Source organism: Diabrotica virgifera, chromosome 3 (genome assembly GCF_917563875.1).
Source record: "Diabrotica virgifera virgifera chromosome 3, PGI_DIABVI_V3a".
Classification (NCBI taxonomy): Eukaryota; Metazoa; Arthropoda; class Insecta; order Coleoptera; family Chrysomelidae; genus Diabrotica; species Diabrotica virgifera.
Window position 1 is genome coordinate 197,079,940 of NC_065445.1, and position 17,754 is coordinate 197,097,693.

General features: G+C 31.8%; 1 protein-coding gene across 1 annotated transcript in view; it reads left to right on the top strand.

Moving 5' to 3' along the window:
* Positions 1-14,296, top strand: part of LOC126882672 (fatty acid synthase-like) — a 410,665-nt gene extending 396,369 nt beyond the window's left edge. Inside the window, 1 exon segment of the mRNA XM_050647647.1 lies at positions 13,512-14,296. Within this exon segment, the coding sequence (XP_050503604.1) occupies positions 13,512-13,865 (354 nt within the window). The 3' untranslated portion in view covers positions 13,866-14,296.
* Positions 14,297-17,754: the final 3,458 nt, after the last annotated feature.

The following is a 17,754-nucleotide window of genomic DNA, read 5'->3' on the forward strand; positions in this document are numbered from 1 at the left end:
TTTTTCTATAACACGTCTAGATCTAAAACTCCCCATAACACTTCTCTTTGGACTCTATAGTTTAACATAGACGTGATCAAATAGATAAAGAACATCGCAAACATCTTATGGAAAATATAATGTCACTCAAATTCAATAAAACTTACATGAATAGATTCGTTTCAATGTAACGGTCACTTATTATCATTGCGCCAACTCTGAATTTTCAGTAATAAGAGCAGGAATTGATATAAATTAATCTGAAATCAAATGGGTAGGTATGGGCCATTCCACGAACATACGCTTGTTTTGGATTACTTCGACAACGAATATTTTACCGTGCAACATAAGAAGTACGAAAGTAAATGGCGCTAATAATTATTTCAATAAATAATAATGTAATTTGCAATTTACTTTCGTTCTTCTTATTTTGCACAGTAAAATATTCGTTCTCGAAGTAATCCAAAACAGTTCGTATGTTCGTGGAATAGGGTATACATAAGTTAGAGAGAGAAAAAATATTTTAAGATATCCAAATTATCGGGAGTTCATAAATATTCTAAGATTATTAAGCCTCTTACCTTGTAAATCATAAATGACAACGCACTTCTAGTGACGCACCGTAAAACAAGGGTATTTAACGCACTAATGAGAATTTAACAGAATTTTATTTAATTAACACTATTGAATTACGACTTAAATTGCATTCTACTGTGTTTTAACATTATCGATCAATTAAAAGAAAATTAGGCAAATCGTTTGCTTTAGAAAGAATCAAAAGTTTTTGTCACTAGTCAACTTTATCTGGTAATTATTGTAAACTAGTAATTATTATAAAGGGTCGTTACGTTCCGCGAAATGGTTAGTTTTTGTCGAACTGTTTTTCTACTATTAACTATTTTAATTAGTGAAAATGCAGTGTTATATTTGTGATGTTCGAGTTCGTGCTAGAGGTTTTCGTCGAGTTGAGAACTTAGATAATCTTCCACCAAGATTTCAGGAGATTGCATTGGGTCGCCGCATGAACAACAATCTACCGGAAGCCAATTTTGATATTGGGATTGTCATTCACATAAACTGTTACAGATACATCATTGAAGAAATTGAACAAGGTAATGATGATAATGTGAATGCTTGTAGATTCAAGTGTGTATTACAAAGAAATAATTTATGTTTTGTATGTGATAGAGCTAGAAATCTTGAACGTTTGTCATTAGAAGCTAGAGTAGATATCTACATGAAACGAGAGATTTTTGTAGGAAAGGGTGCTTTATGTTGCAGTGATCACATAAATGATGACAGTATGCTAGATCATAATATAATAGAGAATTTGCGTGGTAATATGCGTAATGTTAACTTAAGTCCGAAAGAAGTTTCAGAGTGGTTTCAAGCGTTACGTCTGACAGCAATTGAAAATACTACTAATCGTTTCGAGACAGACACGGGTATTCAAGAGGACGACTTCAAAGCATTGACAAACTTAAGCAAAAATAATTTTCAAGATCTTTATACTTATTGCGATGAGGTCGTAGTTTATGATAGAACTAGAGTCATTACTAAAAAGAATTTAATTACATTTCTTATGAAATTAAAATACAATTTAAGTGACGATTTATTAAAAATTTTGTGCTCATATTCTAGCAGATCCAACGTTAGTATGACAATAACTGCAGTACGTACAAGTCTTTGTCAACGATTTGTTAGAGATAATCTAGGTTTAGAAGCAATTGGTCGCCAAGAATTTATTAGAACCCATGTTACAGATTTTGCTAACTCTTTGTACAATCCGAATCCTGACAATCCTCAAGCCATTATTTACATAGATGGACCCTATCTCAAAATTCCCAAATCGTCTAATTTTCGAAGTCTTCGCCAAACTTCTGTCTACATAAGGGTTATCATTTAATCAAACCTGTTTTAATAGTCGGACCTGACGGATATATTTTGGACGTACAAGGCCCCTATTTTTCTGATTCAAGAAATAACGATGCTGCAATTTTACAACATCACCTTGAAGATGAGGAACAAGACGAAGTAAATAACTTGCGTAACTGGCTGCAACCAAATGATATTGTAATTGTAGATAGAGGCTATCGTGATTATATTCATTTATTAAATTATTTAGGCCTAGAATGTCATATGCCACCACTTCTACCAAGAGGACAAAGACAGTGGTCTACTGAAGATGCTAATAAAGCGCGATTAATTACTAAAACAAGATGGATAGGTGAAGCTCGGAATGGACATTTAAAAAGTATTTTTAAATTGTTTTGTGGATTAATACCGGTCCATCATGTGCCTAATATTAGAATGTTTTTAAAAATTGTGTGCAGTTTAATTAATAAATATTTTCCACCTATTCAAATGCAAGGTGCAACTGCAGAATTGGCAGAAACAATGCAGGAATTGGCTGCATATGAAAATGTCGTAAAATCTCGTGTTGAAGTTGACCGTTTGGACTTACAACGTATTCAAGACGATGCATGGGTGAATTTAGATGAACTTATTTTACCAGAATTTCCCATTTTGTCGTTACAACTGATTAGAGATTTGACTATTGGAATCTACCAAGTAAAACTTGCACCCAGTTACATTCAAGATAAATTACAGAGAGAAAACATTGAACATTTTACATTTCAAGCACTTTTAGAAGAACAGGGTCTTCTTAGAGCTCGTGTTTACTCTAGATTTCGTCAGGCGACTAAACATCAATTATGGATAGCTTTTCAACCACTCCATCTAGAAAATGACGGTGACAATATACCAATCGACGGCTACTACTGCACTTGCAAAACTGGTGCACGAACTGTTGGATGCTGTGCTCATGTTGCAAGTGTATTATGGTATCTAGGGTATGCAAGGCATGACGCAAATGTAAGGTATCCATCAACACAGTTATTACATTCTGTCTTAGACGCTTCTAATAGAGACGTGCATTTGAATCAGTAATTGTTGATTTTTTGAATACCACAACTTGGTTTTCAATTATTTTATATATATTTTTAATAATTAATGACAACATGGATTAGGCCTAATGGGGAAACCATGCAAAAAAAACGCGCCTTGCATTTTACCTCAATGGTGGTGGGGAAATGAAATGCATTATTTAATCGAAATTAGTTACAGATTTTATGTATACTTACCATACATAAATAATAAAAAATGATTAGTATTGCACAACATTTACACAGACGAACCACTCACTAATGAATGCATTATTTAATCGAAATTAGTTACAGATTTTATGTATACTTACCATATATAAATAATAAAAAATTGATTAGTATTCCACAACAATTAAACAGGCGAACCACTCACCATTGATAATTTTTAACGAACGCCTATGTAATAATTAAATATTTGGTGAGAAGTAGGAAAGTATAAATAGTTTCACTAATCCGCTTTTAGGACCCTCTGGGTTTAAGCTGCTTTGAATAGCACCCTGAGTAATAGTGATTGTATCTGACATTTTTATGAACTCCCAAAATATGATTTTGATAAACTTTAATTGCAATTTGCGCCGTAATTAATCATAATTAAGAGTTGGCGTAATGATAAGATTTGATCGTTAATTTAAAACGAATCTATTCGTATAAATTTTATTGAATTTTAGTGACATTATATTTTCCATAAGATGTGTGCGATGTCCTTTTAAATATTTTTACTTAATTTTTGCGATTTAACTTTGCAATTCACGAATCTGCACCTTTTATTTTTTTAAATTCATAACTTTTACGAGAAGAAGACTGAAAGTCTACAAAAATTTTCATAGTCTTCACAATGGTAAGAGATATGTGCTGTAAAAATTTTAGAAAAAAAATATTAAAATGGAACAGAGTTGTGGCGAATTAAACCGTGATTTTATTTTTTTTATTTAAGTAAGATTTTTTAATTAAGTAATCGTGTGGGGAAAAAATAAATATGCCATTTTAATTGCCTATTTGTCTAATTTGTAAAATTCTTATTAGAGTTTTCAAAAAGCGTATACAGAGTGAAATTTTTTCTAAGACCAAAACAAACTAATTTTTTAAATCCAGGCCTGATTTTTTTCTAGTTTAAATAAATCAGTTGATTGGGTGGTAACAGAAATTAAATATTTGTTTAAAAAAAATTAATTTTTGTAATAAAAGTTAATTGTTTTTAAATCTATGGTTCACTTTACCAAACTTTTAATAATTATTCATAGTCAAATTTGATTTTTCTATAAAAAATTAAGTAATCGTGTGGGGAAAAAAATAATTATGCCATTTTAATTGCCTATTTGTTTAAGTTGTAAAATTATTATAAGAGTTTTCACAAACCGTATACAGGGTGAAATTTTTTTCTAAGACCAAAACGAACTAATTTTTTAAAGCCGGACCTGATTTTCTTCTAGTTTGAATAAATCAGTTGATTAGGTGTTAATAGTGTAACGATTGACCAGAATAAGAGACACATCGATCTGACCGTTCAAAATTTATGACGAATACAAATTTCTGTCAAAATGCGAAACTCGCCCTGTATATTATTAAGCAATGGGAGCAGACACTTTTTAATGGTCATTTGTTATTCCCCATAGGAGCCTCTATACGAGGTAAGAGTATGTACAGTTCCTCATGACTCACCCTGTATTTTTTCAATGTCAATTTTTTTGTTTAGTTACGTTTTGATAAAATTTAACATTTTGTTTTGCTTAGTATACCTGTGCCATTTTAACAAATAGTGGGGTAGTAATCTGTTTTTTATTCTATAAATGTAGTATTGTGTACTATAGTCTATTTATAAAAATGGGTTCAAAAAATTAAATTCAGACTTCTGTTTCAATCTGTTTTATTGAGTCAAAATGACGACTAGACAGGTTTCAGACACAACGTACACTCCATCTTCATGTCTTCGGTAAAGGTTCACTCAAAACAATGCCGATTCAAGTAATATAGCAGATTAGAAGCATACTAAGCGATATTTTATACTATAGTGTTATCTAGGAGTAGTACCTCAGGATTTGTTGCTATCCACGATTGTAACACTACCAAAGTGTATATGCGACAGAATGCTCCCAGTACAGAACAATTTCCTTAATAAGTTACACACTTAAGATATTCCTCAAAATAATACATGGAAGTCTATACAAAAAAATAGAAAAATATATAAATATGTTACAGTCAAAGCCCGAATTTCAGGCAATCCTAGGTTTGACTAGGCAATCCTCAGGTCTTAGGATTGCCTCATTGAGGAAAGCCCGAAATGAATTACATTGTTTCGGCCTTTGACTAGTCAAACCTAGGAGAGACTACGTTGGTCAGGCAAAGGTCGAAATTTAATTTTATGAAATCGGGGTTTGATTAGTCAAACTCCGATCGGCTATTAAAATTTGTTAGACTAAGGGCCGGTTGTTCGAAAGCTAATCAACAATGATCATTATCAAATATTTAATTACTGTCACCAACTGTCAATGTCAACTTTGTTTGGGTTGCTGAAAACATAATATGAAATTACTTAATCAATTATGTTAATAATTGTTATGTTAATTGATTAACTAATCTCATAATTTTAATCAATTATGTTTTCAGCAACCCAATAAAAGTTGACATTGACAGTTTTGGTGACAGTAATTAAATATTTGATAGTGATCATTGTTGATTAGCGTTCGAACAACCGGCCCTAGGGGCCGGTTGTTCGAACGCTAATCAACAATGATCACTATCAAATATTTAATTACTGTTAAAACTGTCAATGTCAACTTTGGTTGGGTTGCTAAAAACATAATTGATTACAATTCTGAGACTATAATCAATTAGTATAACAATAATTATTAACATAATTGATAATAAATCTCATAATTTTAATTAATTATGTTTTCAGCAACCCAAACAAAGTTGACATTGACAGTTTGGTGACAGTAATTAAATATTTAATAATGATCATAGAAAAAAGTGTTGTCTGATTTGGTAGAATGCGATCTTATCTTTCAAAAAATATGTCACGTATTTCAGCACCTGGGAAATTGGAAGGATACTACAAATCTGGCCTCCACATAAGTGGTCTGTAGCTTCAACATGATAGGTGTGAAATTTTAAACGTTCTTGCTGTTGATTGGATAGGAAGGGTAGCGTTATCTAGCCTCCACGCTAGGTACACCATAGCCTCCATACGGTACTTCCAATATTTAATATTATTTTATTAAAGTGGCCAATAAAGGTAAAACACAAACAACTTTTGTTTCTTAATTATTTATTTATACAATAATGTGACATTTTACATAGAAATATTAGTATTTAATTTCGATTAAATATATGTTTACTTGTTGAATTTATCGGCTGCACACAACAGCTGATCGGCCATTAGACCCAACAACAAAACGCGAAATAAAATGTGTATTTTAAAACTGTTGGATAAACAGTACCTACAATCAGAAAAACTTACCTTTAAAAAGGTACTCGATTATGAAATAACAAAAATATCAAAAAACACGACTGAATATCAGCTTTTTATGGTAACACAAACACAAACCAAACACCAAACACATCACATCATGACCGACCATATAAAATAAGTGAACGACAACGAACGAACGAACACGAACACAGATTACAGATTCACAGATAGCGCACGATTTGTCAAAAGTCATGTTCGACCAATCACAATGCCGACATCAGCGCCTCTGACTAAACGGAAGGAAAATAAATACGATTACATGTTTTTTATTAGAGTTAGCGGGGCATGATAATGATAATTGTTGATTAGCGTTCGAACAACCGGCCCTAAGTTTAATACAACGTAATTTTTTAATTGTAATATTTATTGTGGATCAGAATGTGGATCCGATCATCGTTTACTTATGGCCAACGTGATAGTTAACTATCGCAAAAACAATAATACTCAGGTACAGAATAATGTATAAAAGGGACAAGAAGTAAGATCTCATAAATATAACCTAGAAAGCTTGAAAGAAGACTCAACGAAATTTCTATATAAATTACGACTGTCCACAAAATTACAAAATGTGGGACGAGAAAATATAACAGCGGAAGAATTATACCAGCAAATTAAAAAATACATTCATGAGGCTGCAAGTGAAGCTTTGGGGTATAAATACAAACATGAAATAAAAAATACAGAATGGTGGTCGGAGAATATGCAAACATTAGTAAACAAGAAGAAAACTGCTTATCAGAAATGGATGTCAACAAGAAAGGAGGAAGATCACAAGAGATATGCAGCATTAAATCGAGATGTAAAAAGAGAAGTAGCGAAAAGTAAAAATGAGATGTGGGACCGAAAATGCGCAGAAGTGGATAGGTATATGGGTGGAACAAGAGTTGGGCAAGCGTGGAAGGTAATAAAGTCTCTCCAGAGGGAAGGACAGGAAAAATCTAACATAAAGTTAATAGATCTTAAACAGTGGAAACACCATTATGATATTTTACTGACAGAAGATAAATATAAATTCCAAGAGATCGAAATGGAAGAATTAGCCGAACATACACCGATCTCCATACACCATAGCCGATACATACACAAAGATCTAAAAACGGTAAAGCAGCAGGACCTGGAGACATCCCAACTGAGTTGGTAAAGTACGGACCAAACATATTACATCAGATGTTGGTTCAACTATTTAATAAATGCTTAAAAGGACAAAATATCACTGATGATTGGAATGTTGGATACATCAGCTCAGTATTCAAGAAAGGGGATAAACGCATATGCTCTAATTATAGAGGAATAACTGTTACCAGCTCAGTAGGGAGGTTGTACGGTCGAATAATAAAGAAAAGAATAGAATCAGAATACGAAGACATGGAAGAACAAAGTGGATTTCGTGCAGGAAGATCGTGCACTGATAATATATTCGTTCTGCAGCAGGTAATAGAAAAACGGAAGGCAAGGAATCTATCTACCCACCTATTGTTTGTAGATTTGGAGAAGGCATACGATACGGTACCTTTGAAAAAACTGTTTCAAACATTGACGAAGGTAGGTCTCAGTAGAGAGTATGTGGATGCTATCGCAAATATATACAAAAATACAATAAGTGTCGTTAAAGAAGGAAACTTTATATCTGAATCATTCCCTATATCAAAGGGGCTTAAACAAGGATGTTATCTGTCTCCGACTTTATTTAAAATATATATTCAATCATCGCTAGAGCAGTGGAGGAAACAAGTATCCGGAATGGGAATAGACATAGGCAGTGGTAAATGTCTAACAACTTTGTTTTTTGCAGATGATCAGGTAGTCGTAGCGAATGATGAGGAAGACATGGACTACTTGTTTAGAAAACTAAAGAAAGAATATGAAAAATGGGGCCTCAATATGTCAAAGACAGAGTATCTTAAAATAGGGGATGATGAAGAAGATCCAGAGTTAGAAATTAGAACCACGAAAAGATGTAATGAATATAAATATCTCGGATCTATAATATCTAAAGAAGGTACTACCAAAAGAGACATCGAAAAGAGAACGCAGCAGGGCAAAAAAGCGGTAAACATTCTGAGTTCTCTACTGTGGTCTAAAGATATAAGGCAAGAAACGAAATTGACAATCTATCGTACCTTGGTAGAGCCTATTATGACTTATGGGGCAGAAGTTTGGCAGATGACAAAAAAAGATAGGAAAAGAATAGAAGTAGTAGAAATGGATTATCTAAGGAGAGCGTGTGGTATATCTAAAAAAGATCACATCAGGAATGAAGATATTAGAAGGAGGACACATACTGTATATTCCAGTGTAGATAAAATTGAAACTAGACAACTAGTGTGGTATGGTCCCGTGAAACGAATGAATGAAGATAGATGGCCAAAGAAAGCTTTAAATTACATACCACACCAAAGAAGAAGAAGGGGAAGACCTTCAGTTGGCTGGGAAGAAAATGTATGGCACATCATGAAAGATAGAGCCATCAAAGAAGACGAATGGATGGACAGAAAACGATGGCGGTCGAAATGCGAGAAGCGGCAGAGGCTGTAGGAACCTCGCTGATAGATAGATAGATAATATTTATTATTTTTATATTGTCGTAATTATAATAAAAAATTAGTGTTTATTCCTGCATGTTGGGGCATTATGGTATTTAGAGTTACACAATACGTTACACCTTTTACACTTACATGGTTTTGAAGAGCACTTCTTATTGCAGTGGTATTTTATAAATCCTTATCCTCCAAATTTAGAATCTTTTGTACTAATTTCTCCTAGAGACATCTTAACGTCTGGAACATCTTCGAAATTAGTAAAATTCTCTTTGCATTCTCTTATTTGATTTCTTGAAAAAAGTGTGTTTATTGTTCCGTATTTCGTACCAAATCTATATAAACCGTCAATTATTGTTTTATCTTGTATGATACCCAAAATATTTCGAGCATCTCCTTGGCACGCGTTCGAGCATGCATTGTGCACAGACAGAAAAGATTAAAATAAATAAACGAAATGCGATTTAAGGTCTTCATGCCCAGGCTAATGCTATGAAACAAGTAAGTGAAAAAAATGTCCTCCAATTTCGATCGGAAAAACTGTAAAAATACCTATACCCAGCTTTGATAGAGCCAAAGAGGATGCTCGAAATATTTTTTTAAACAATTATTGGCGGTTTATATAGAGTTGGTACAAAATACGGAACAATAAACACACTTTTTTCAAGAAATCAAATAAGAGAATGCAAAGAGAAATTTGAAGGAATTTGAAGATGTTCCAGACGTTAAGCTGTCTCTGTCTCTAAGAGAAATTAGTACAAAAGATTCTAAATTTGGAGGACATGAATTTATAAAATGCTACTGAATAATAAATATGCTCTTTCAAATTACATAAGTTTAAAAGGTCTAACGTATTGTGCAACTCTAAATGTCAAACCCCGATTTCATAAAATTAAATTTCGACCTTTGCCTGACCAACTTAGTCTCTCCTAGGTTTGACTAGTCAAAGGCCGAAACTCTAATTTATTTCGGGCTTCGACTAAGACCGTGAGTCAGACCTGAGGATTGCCTAGTCAAACCTAGGAGTACCTGAAATTCGGGCTTTGATTATAACATACAGATGACACCCAGTTTGGATTCACAGGAGGACTAGAAACGAGAGAGGCTCTGTTCGCTTTTAACGTTCTTGGGCAAAGACGACTAGATATGAGCCAAGAACTCTGTGTCTACTTTGAAGATTATCAAAAGGCTTTTGATAGAGTACGATATCAGAAACTCGTAGAACTTTTAAAAGAACAGAATGTGGACAGTCAAGATATACGGTTTATTGTCAATCTGTACTGGAAGCAAAAAGCAAAGGTTAAAATAGAAAATGTCAAAACAGAAACCATAGAAATCAAAAGAGGTATTAGACAGGGTTTCGTGTCTCCATTGTTATTCAATATGTACAGCGAAGCTATTTTTAAGGAAGCAATATCAGAGGAAGAACAAAGTATATCAATAAACGGAAAAATCGTGAACAACATAAGATTCGCAGACGACACCGCTATTTTTGCAGACAGTCTAGAAGCACTGTAACGATTAATAAATAGATTACATTAAGTCAGTACAAAATATGGACTACAAATAATGAACGTTAAAAAAACCAAGTTCATGATTATTTCTAAGCAACGTACAGTAGGAAGGCTAGATATCGAGGGAAAACAAGTAGAAATAATGAATAACTACAAATATCTGGGAACCTGAGTTAATGAAAACAATGACCAAGGTAGAGAAAACAGGGCACGCATGGATACCTCGGATCCAACGACTTACAAATGCAGAAGTGTTAAGAAGGCTACAAATATGTTGCCAGGTGATAGAGGACATCAAAATAAGAAAGCTAGAATATTTAGGCCACATTACCAGAGGTGCGAAATGAGATATTAAGGCTCATAATGCAAGGTAAAATTAAGGGTAAAATATCCATAGGTAGAAGAAGACTTTCCTGGCTGAGAAACCTAAGAAAGTGGTATAGTTGCAGTTCGGTAGATTGTTTTAGAGCAGCTGCCAATAAGATACGGATAGCTGTGATGATAGCCAACCTCCAATAGGAGACGGAACTACAAGAAGCAGGAGAATGAAGTTAAAAACCACTGGACAATACCATATTATAAATAAGCGCTTAGTATGCGTGCGTCTATCATACTATATTCCTTGAACCGGTATTATTTTAAGTGGACCTTTTAGGCTATTGATTATGTACTATAGAAAGGAACTACAACGTTAACGGGGTTTTATTATTTCATATGGTCAATGAATCTCTATATATGAAAAAACCGCGGAGTGCTACCATTTAAAGGGGTGCGTTTTTGAGAAATGGGTGAATTAGTCCCTGGGCACAGGTTACATCAGGGTGAGTTCTATGCACTTTTGGTACAAACACGTCTACATAAAAATTGTTCCTGGTTAAATTTCCTATCTAAATATAACTTTAAAGCCAAAGCTGTAACTTTGAAGCCAAAGATACTTTTTTTTACAAAAATATATTCAAAAGAAAAAGCACAAAGAAACCCAAAAGAAAGAAATTTTGTTTTTTGTCCCATAACTTTTGTCTACATATTTTCTCTTTAAAATGATGTTTGGTAGAGGTCATTAGGATATACAGTTTTCGAAATATGATTTTTCAAAATTCGCCACTCACAGCAATTTTGGGCAATTTTCCTTGTTATTTCGCAAATATTGTTCTGTAAATTTTTTCTACGTAACTTTAGACATATGCAATGGTACATGTAAGATGAATAGAAATCAATTACCTTTAAAATGTTCTATTGTATAATGTTGTACGACTTCTTTTAAAGAGGTTATCTTTTTCAAGACTTTATACTTTTAACGAGTTTTTATATTTTTTACGATTATTTTTTTAAATTTCCCATTATAACTTCTTTTTCTTCATTTAGGTATATATTATATAATAAAAAAAGAAAGCTTATTCTGTTTACTTTAAAATGGTGTATTATAAAAAAAATTTTGATTTTAGGATTATTTTTTAAATTCCTCATTATAACTTTTTTATGTGATTGTGTGTTATGATTGAATCTTACTTTTTATAGGTAATACTTTGGATCCACTTGACTCGGCCGGGCAAACTTCAAGATATGAATTAATTCCAATATTTACTGTCAAAGCACCTGCACCACAAGCTTTGCTTGAAAAAACAGCATGTAAATGTACCAAAGGATGTACAAAAAACTGCGGTTGTAGGAAGATAGGAATTAGTTGTTAAATTTTCTGCAAAGGGTACATGTGCATGGGTACTAATTGTGGGAACTCTAAGATAACTGAGGTGTCAGAGGAAGATATTGAAGCTAATGCTAACGAAGAGATGGACTTTGATTTTGAAAATTTTTTAAATGTCAGTGTTTAAATAATTTTAACTAAAGTGATGTTTTTTAAGACTAATGTTTATATAATTTTTGTAAAAGAAATAATTTTAAATAATACAAGTAAAAAATATCAAAGAATCACTCGGTTTCCATTACATATTTAAATATAGATGATAGGTACACCATTTTAAAGAACAGAAAGTAAGCCCTATTTATTGAGCCATATATAGTATATTCATGTACAAGAAAAAAAAAGTTATAAAGAGAAATTTCAGAAATAATCGTAAAAAATGTAGAAAATAATATTTTTTAATTATGGGTATTATATAATATATAATATACTATTATATTATATATACTATATATAATATAATATTATATTATATATAATAATATTATTTTATTTTTATATTATATTATAAAAAATCGTTCAAAGTATAAAACCTTGAAAAACCATAATCTCTTTAAAAAAAGTCGTACAACGTTATACAGTAGACCATTTTAAAGGTAATTGATTTCTGTTCCTATTACGTTTACCATTGCATATACCTAAAGTTACGTAGAAAAAAGTTACAGAACAATATTTTCGAAATAACAAGGAAAATTGCCCAAAATTGCTGTGAGTGGCGAATTTTGAAAAATCATATTTCGAAAACTGTAAATTCTAATTACCTCTACTAAACAACATTTTCAAGAAGAAATATGTAGGTTTTTTTCTGTTAAGTAATGTCAATATCTATATCTTCGTGGACAAAAGTTATGGGACAAAAAACAAAATTTCTTTCTTTTGGGTTTCTTTGTGCTTTGTCTTTTGAATATATTTTTGTAAAAAAAAACGTATCATTGACTTTAAAAAAGTGATATTTAGATAGGAAATTTAACCAGGAACAATTTTTATGTAGATATGTTTGTACCAAAAGTGCATAGAACTCACCCTAATGTAACCTGTGCCCAGGGACTAATTCTCCCATTTCTCAAAAACGCACCCCTATAAATGGTAGCACTCCGCGGTTTTGTCATAAGATGTCCATTGACCATATGAAATAATAAAACCCCGTTAACGTTGTAGTTCCTTTTAGCTATCTTATTTTGAATATAATCAATAGCCTATTTACCGAAAACTTGAATATGGACAGAAAATGGATGTGTGCGAAACCGGTCCGGTCGTTCTTTTTGACTCAATAAAACAAATTCTGGGTTACTCTGAATTTTATTTCTTCAACCCATTTGAAATGGACTCACACATGCAACTTATTCATCACACTATCTTTTTTAGGAACACATAGTGAAATGCAGTACGTGGAATGAAAGGCTTGATTTTATTTCCGGACTTTTGAGAGAAAATAATTTTTCCGAGGAATCTATATCCTTCAATAGATACCTAGCCAGCGGAATGTTCAATAAATCACAATTAGCTATGAACTATGTGCAGTCGTTTACAAAAATTAAATCAAAAATTACTCTTATCGTGCCAGAAGAGACATCTGTAAAGAATCTCGAAATTGACCGCGGAGTGTCAAACAATGCTGTAAATGAAGTGGAGATAATATATGCCAAGGGAAACCACGTTTCTGTTTTAGAAACTGAAGAAATAGGAGAAATTGTTAATTCAATTTTCAATAAAAATTAATAGTACATTATTTCACGGTTTTTGCTGTAAATTTTAAAGAACCGCTTGGATTGACATGAAATTTGGCATACTCATAGCTTACATGTCAACAAAAAAAGTGATATGGTGCTGATGTGTGCTTTTTCCCTGGGGGTGAGTTTCACCCCATCTCGAGGGTGAAAAAATATATGTCCAAGATAAGTCCCGAAATGGATAAACTGACTAATTTTAAGCAACTTTTGTTCTATAGAGTTTTTTCACCAAATCAATACTTTTCGAGTTATTTACAAGTGAATATGTTCATTTTTCAACAAAATAACCACGTTTTTAGACGGATTTTCGCAAATAACTCAAAACTTAGCATTTTGTCGAAAAAAATATTCTAAGCAAAACTTTAGCCTATAAAAAAGTGAAAAAACGGTGTATATATTAGGTCTCTATACCTAGCAAAAGCAGAGTTATGGCCAATGAAAAATAGGTTCATATTCGAAAAATTCCAAATAGAATAATTATGTGAAATATCCAAACACTGAAGCATTCTTGGGGAAAACACATTACAACTTTTTTAAATTGTTTAAAAATAGCTTTATTTCTGTTTTTATAAAAAAAATTTCGAGCATCAAATCTAAGCAAGTTACGCTCAAAATAAAGTTGGTCCATTTTGTTTTGGCAAAAAAAATCAGGAAGATCACCCCCCAATTAGCAACTTAAATGAAATTAATCGTTACCGCTTCAAGAGTTACTTTACTTATGTTGTGTTTATATGATTTGTAAGTTTCACCGATTCAAAGTGCTCATTTAAAAAAAAATAATTTTTAAAGTAAAATTTTTAAAAAATTTAATTTAAAAAAAATGCTTTTTATCAAAATAACTTAAAAATCATTAGAGATACCAAAAATCTTAAACAATAATAACAGTCAGCTTTACTTTTCTGAATATTTTGTATTTATTTGTTTTTCTGTAAGACAAAAATTGGTTAAGATTCGGTGTTTCTAAATTTGCATACACTCGTGATAAGTGACTTGTTCAAGCCCTTTTAACTACAACTCTTTCAAAAATAAGCATTTTGAACCGATGAAACTTACAGATCATATGATCAATACATACGGAAGTAAAAAATTTGTGGTAACAATTAAGTTCATTTAAAATGCTAATTAGGGGGTGATTTTTCCAATTTCTTACCAAAAAAAGGGACCAACTTTATTTTGAGCGTAACTTGTTTATTTTTGGCGCTAAATTTTATTTTAACAAAAATAAGCATTTTTTAAACACTTTAAAAAAGTTAAAATGAGTTTTCCACACCAGAATGCTTCGTTTTTTGGTTATGGCACGTTAAAATGTTCGATTTGGAATTTGACGAATATGAACCTATTTTTCATTAGCTATAACTCTGCTTCTACTAGGTATGGTTACCTAATATATACACCATGTTTTTTACTTTTTTACCTGCTATATTTGTGATAAAAAAAATTTTTCGACCAAATAATTACTTTTTGAGTTATTTGCGAAAAACCGTCTGAAAACGTGATTATTTTGTAGGAAAATTAACAACATATTCACTCGCAAATAACTCGAAAAGTATTAACTCAGTGAAAAAACATTATAGAACAAAAGTTGCTTAAATTAGTCATTTTATCCATTTCCGGACTTATTTCGAACATATATTTTTCACCCACAAAAGGGGGTGAAACTCACCCCTAGGACAAATACACATATCGGCACAATATCACTTTTTTTCTTTGACTTGTTAGCTATGTGTATGCCAAATTTCATGTCAATTAAAGCGATTCTTTAAAATTTAGAGGTTTTCCAATATTTTACCTTTAAAGAATGTACTATAAGAAATGTACATAAGAGTTAATTAAAAACTTTTTATTAAATTTGCTTTCATATTTTTTTAGGAAATATATTCACAACAAACAAACACCCTTTATAAGATAAGAGCCTTAAGCTAAGTGTCCATTTGAGAAAAAATAGCCTCGAGAGCAGTCTCAAGACTGAACTCAAAAAAATGTGTGAGAGAACTTTCAAAGACAAGTTATGACTTGTCGCCGATAATGCACTTGTCGCAAGTGAAAAGACTTATAGGCGAGCGGGAGATACCCCTAAAATGACCAGGTACCTACAGACCACGGAGGGCTGAAGGGCTAATTTTATTCATACTTTATATTTTCGAGGGTGCTGAAAACGAAAATGAAGTTTATTTTGAATTTTATGTGGGGGAACATTGTCAAAATCGTAATTTTAACCTAAAAATAAAAAAATAAAACACGTTTTTTGCGTTTACCTCGCTACAACTCTGTTCAATTTTAATATTTTTTTCTGAAATTTTTACAGTATATAGCTGTAACATTTCAAAAGACAACGGTACTTGTTTTAAGCTTTAATTCTTATTCTAATAAAGGTTATAAATTTTCCAAATGGAAAGGTACGGATTTGTGCATTGCAAAGTTTAATCGCAAAAGTTGAGTGACGAAATTTAAAATTTAGCCTTTTAATCACGTTTATGTTAAAGTAGAGAGTACAAAGAAGTTTTTTGGAAAATTTTTGATCAAAATGTTTCATAGAAAAAAAATAGTGCAACTTTTATTATCTTAGAAATCACCGATATAACGGTTATTTTTCGAGATACTGACCATGTGTGGTGATTGGCTAATTTTGGTCCTAGATTATGTTTTTGATGATGCTGAAAACGAAAAGGAAATTTATTTTAAATTTTAGGTGGGGGAATATTGTCAAAATCGCAATTTTACCATAGAAATAAAAAAAAGTGAAATCACGTTTTTTGCGTTTAACTCCCTACAACTCTGGTCGATTTTAATATTTTTATCTAAGGTTTGTACACTATATGTTGCTCGCTTTTTTGAAGACAACGGTATCTACTTTAAGTTTTTAGTCTTATTCTAGTAAAAGTTATGAATTTTTTAAAGTACAAGGTACAGATTCTTGAATTGCAAAGTTTAATCGCAAAAGTTAAGAGGCAAAATTTAAAATGTATCTTATTAATTACGTTTATGTTAAAACATAGAGTAAAAAGAAGTTTTCTGAAAAGTTTTAGTTACAAATGTTTAGTAGAACAAAAATTAATAGGAAGTAATAGTAAAAAATTATCGAAAAAAAAAATGGTGCAACTTTTAATGTCGACATTAGAAATGCCCAATATAACACTTATTTTTCGACATACTGACCATGGGAGGTGAATGGCTAATTTTGGTCTTATTTTATGTTTTCGATGGTGCTGACAATGAAAAAGAAGTTTATTTCGAATTTTATGTGACGGAACATTGTCAAAATCGCAATTTTAACCTAAAAATGAAAAAAAAGTGAAGTCACGAATTTTTACGTTTAACTCGCTACAAGTCTGTTCCATTTTAATATTTTTTTCTAAAATTTCTACGGCATATATTTCTTACCTTTGTGAAGACTATGAAAGTGACTGCAGTCTTTCAGTCTTTTTTTTTGTAAAAGTTATAAAATTTATCTATTTGACTAGGTTTATGTTAAACCATAGAGTTCAAAGAAGTTTTATGGGGAGTTTTAGGTCTAGACGTGTTATAGAAAAAATATGGTGCAACTTTTAATTTTAAGAAAAATGTGGTTTAACTTTTTTTTATTTTTAGGGCAAAATAGCGATTTTGAAAATTTTCTCCCACCTAAAATTCAAAATAAACTTGATTTTCGTTTTCGACACCATCAAAAACATAAAGTAAAAAAAATATTAGCCATTCATAGGTCTGGATCCCGCGTATGAAAAAAAAGTTGATTAATAGCAGGCTAAAAATTTGTTAATAGCTTAAGGGTGTCTAGTCGAATAAACTTTGATATGTGTGAACACTGGAACAGGGGCAGTTTTAATTGTGGAACAGGTTAAAAATTTGGAACGGTCACAGGACGAAAACGGCACATTTAT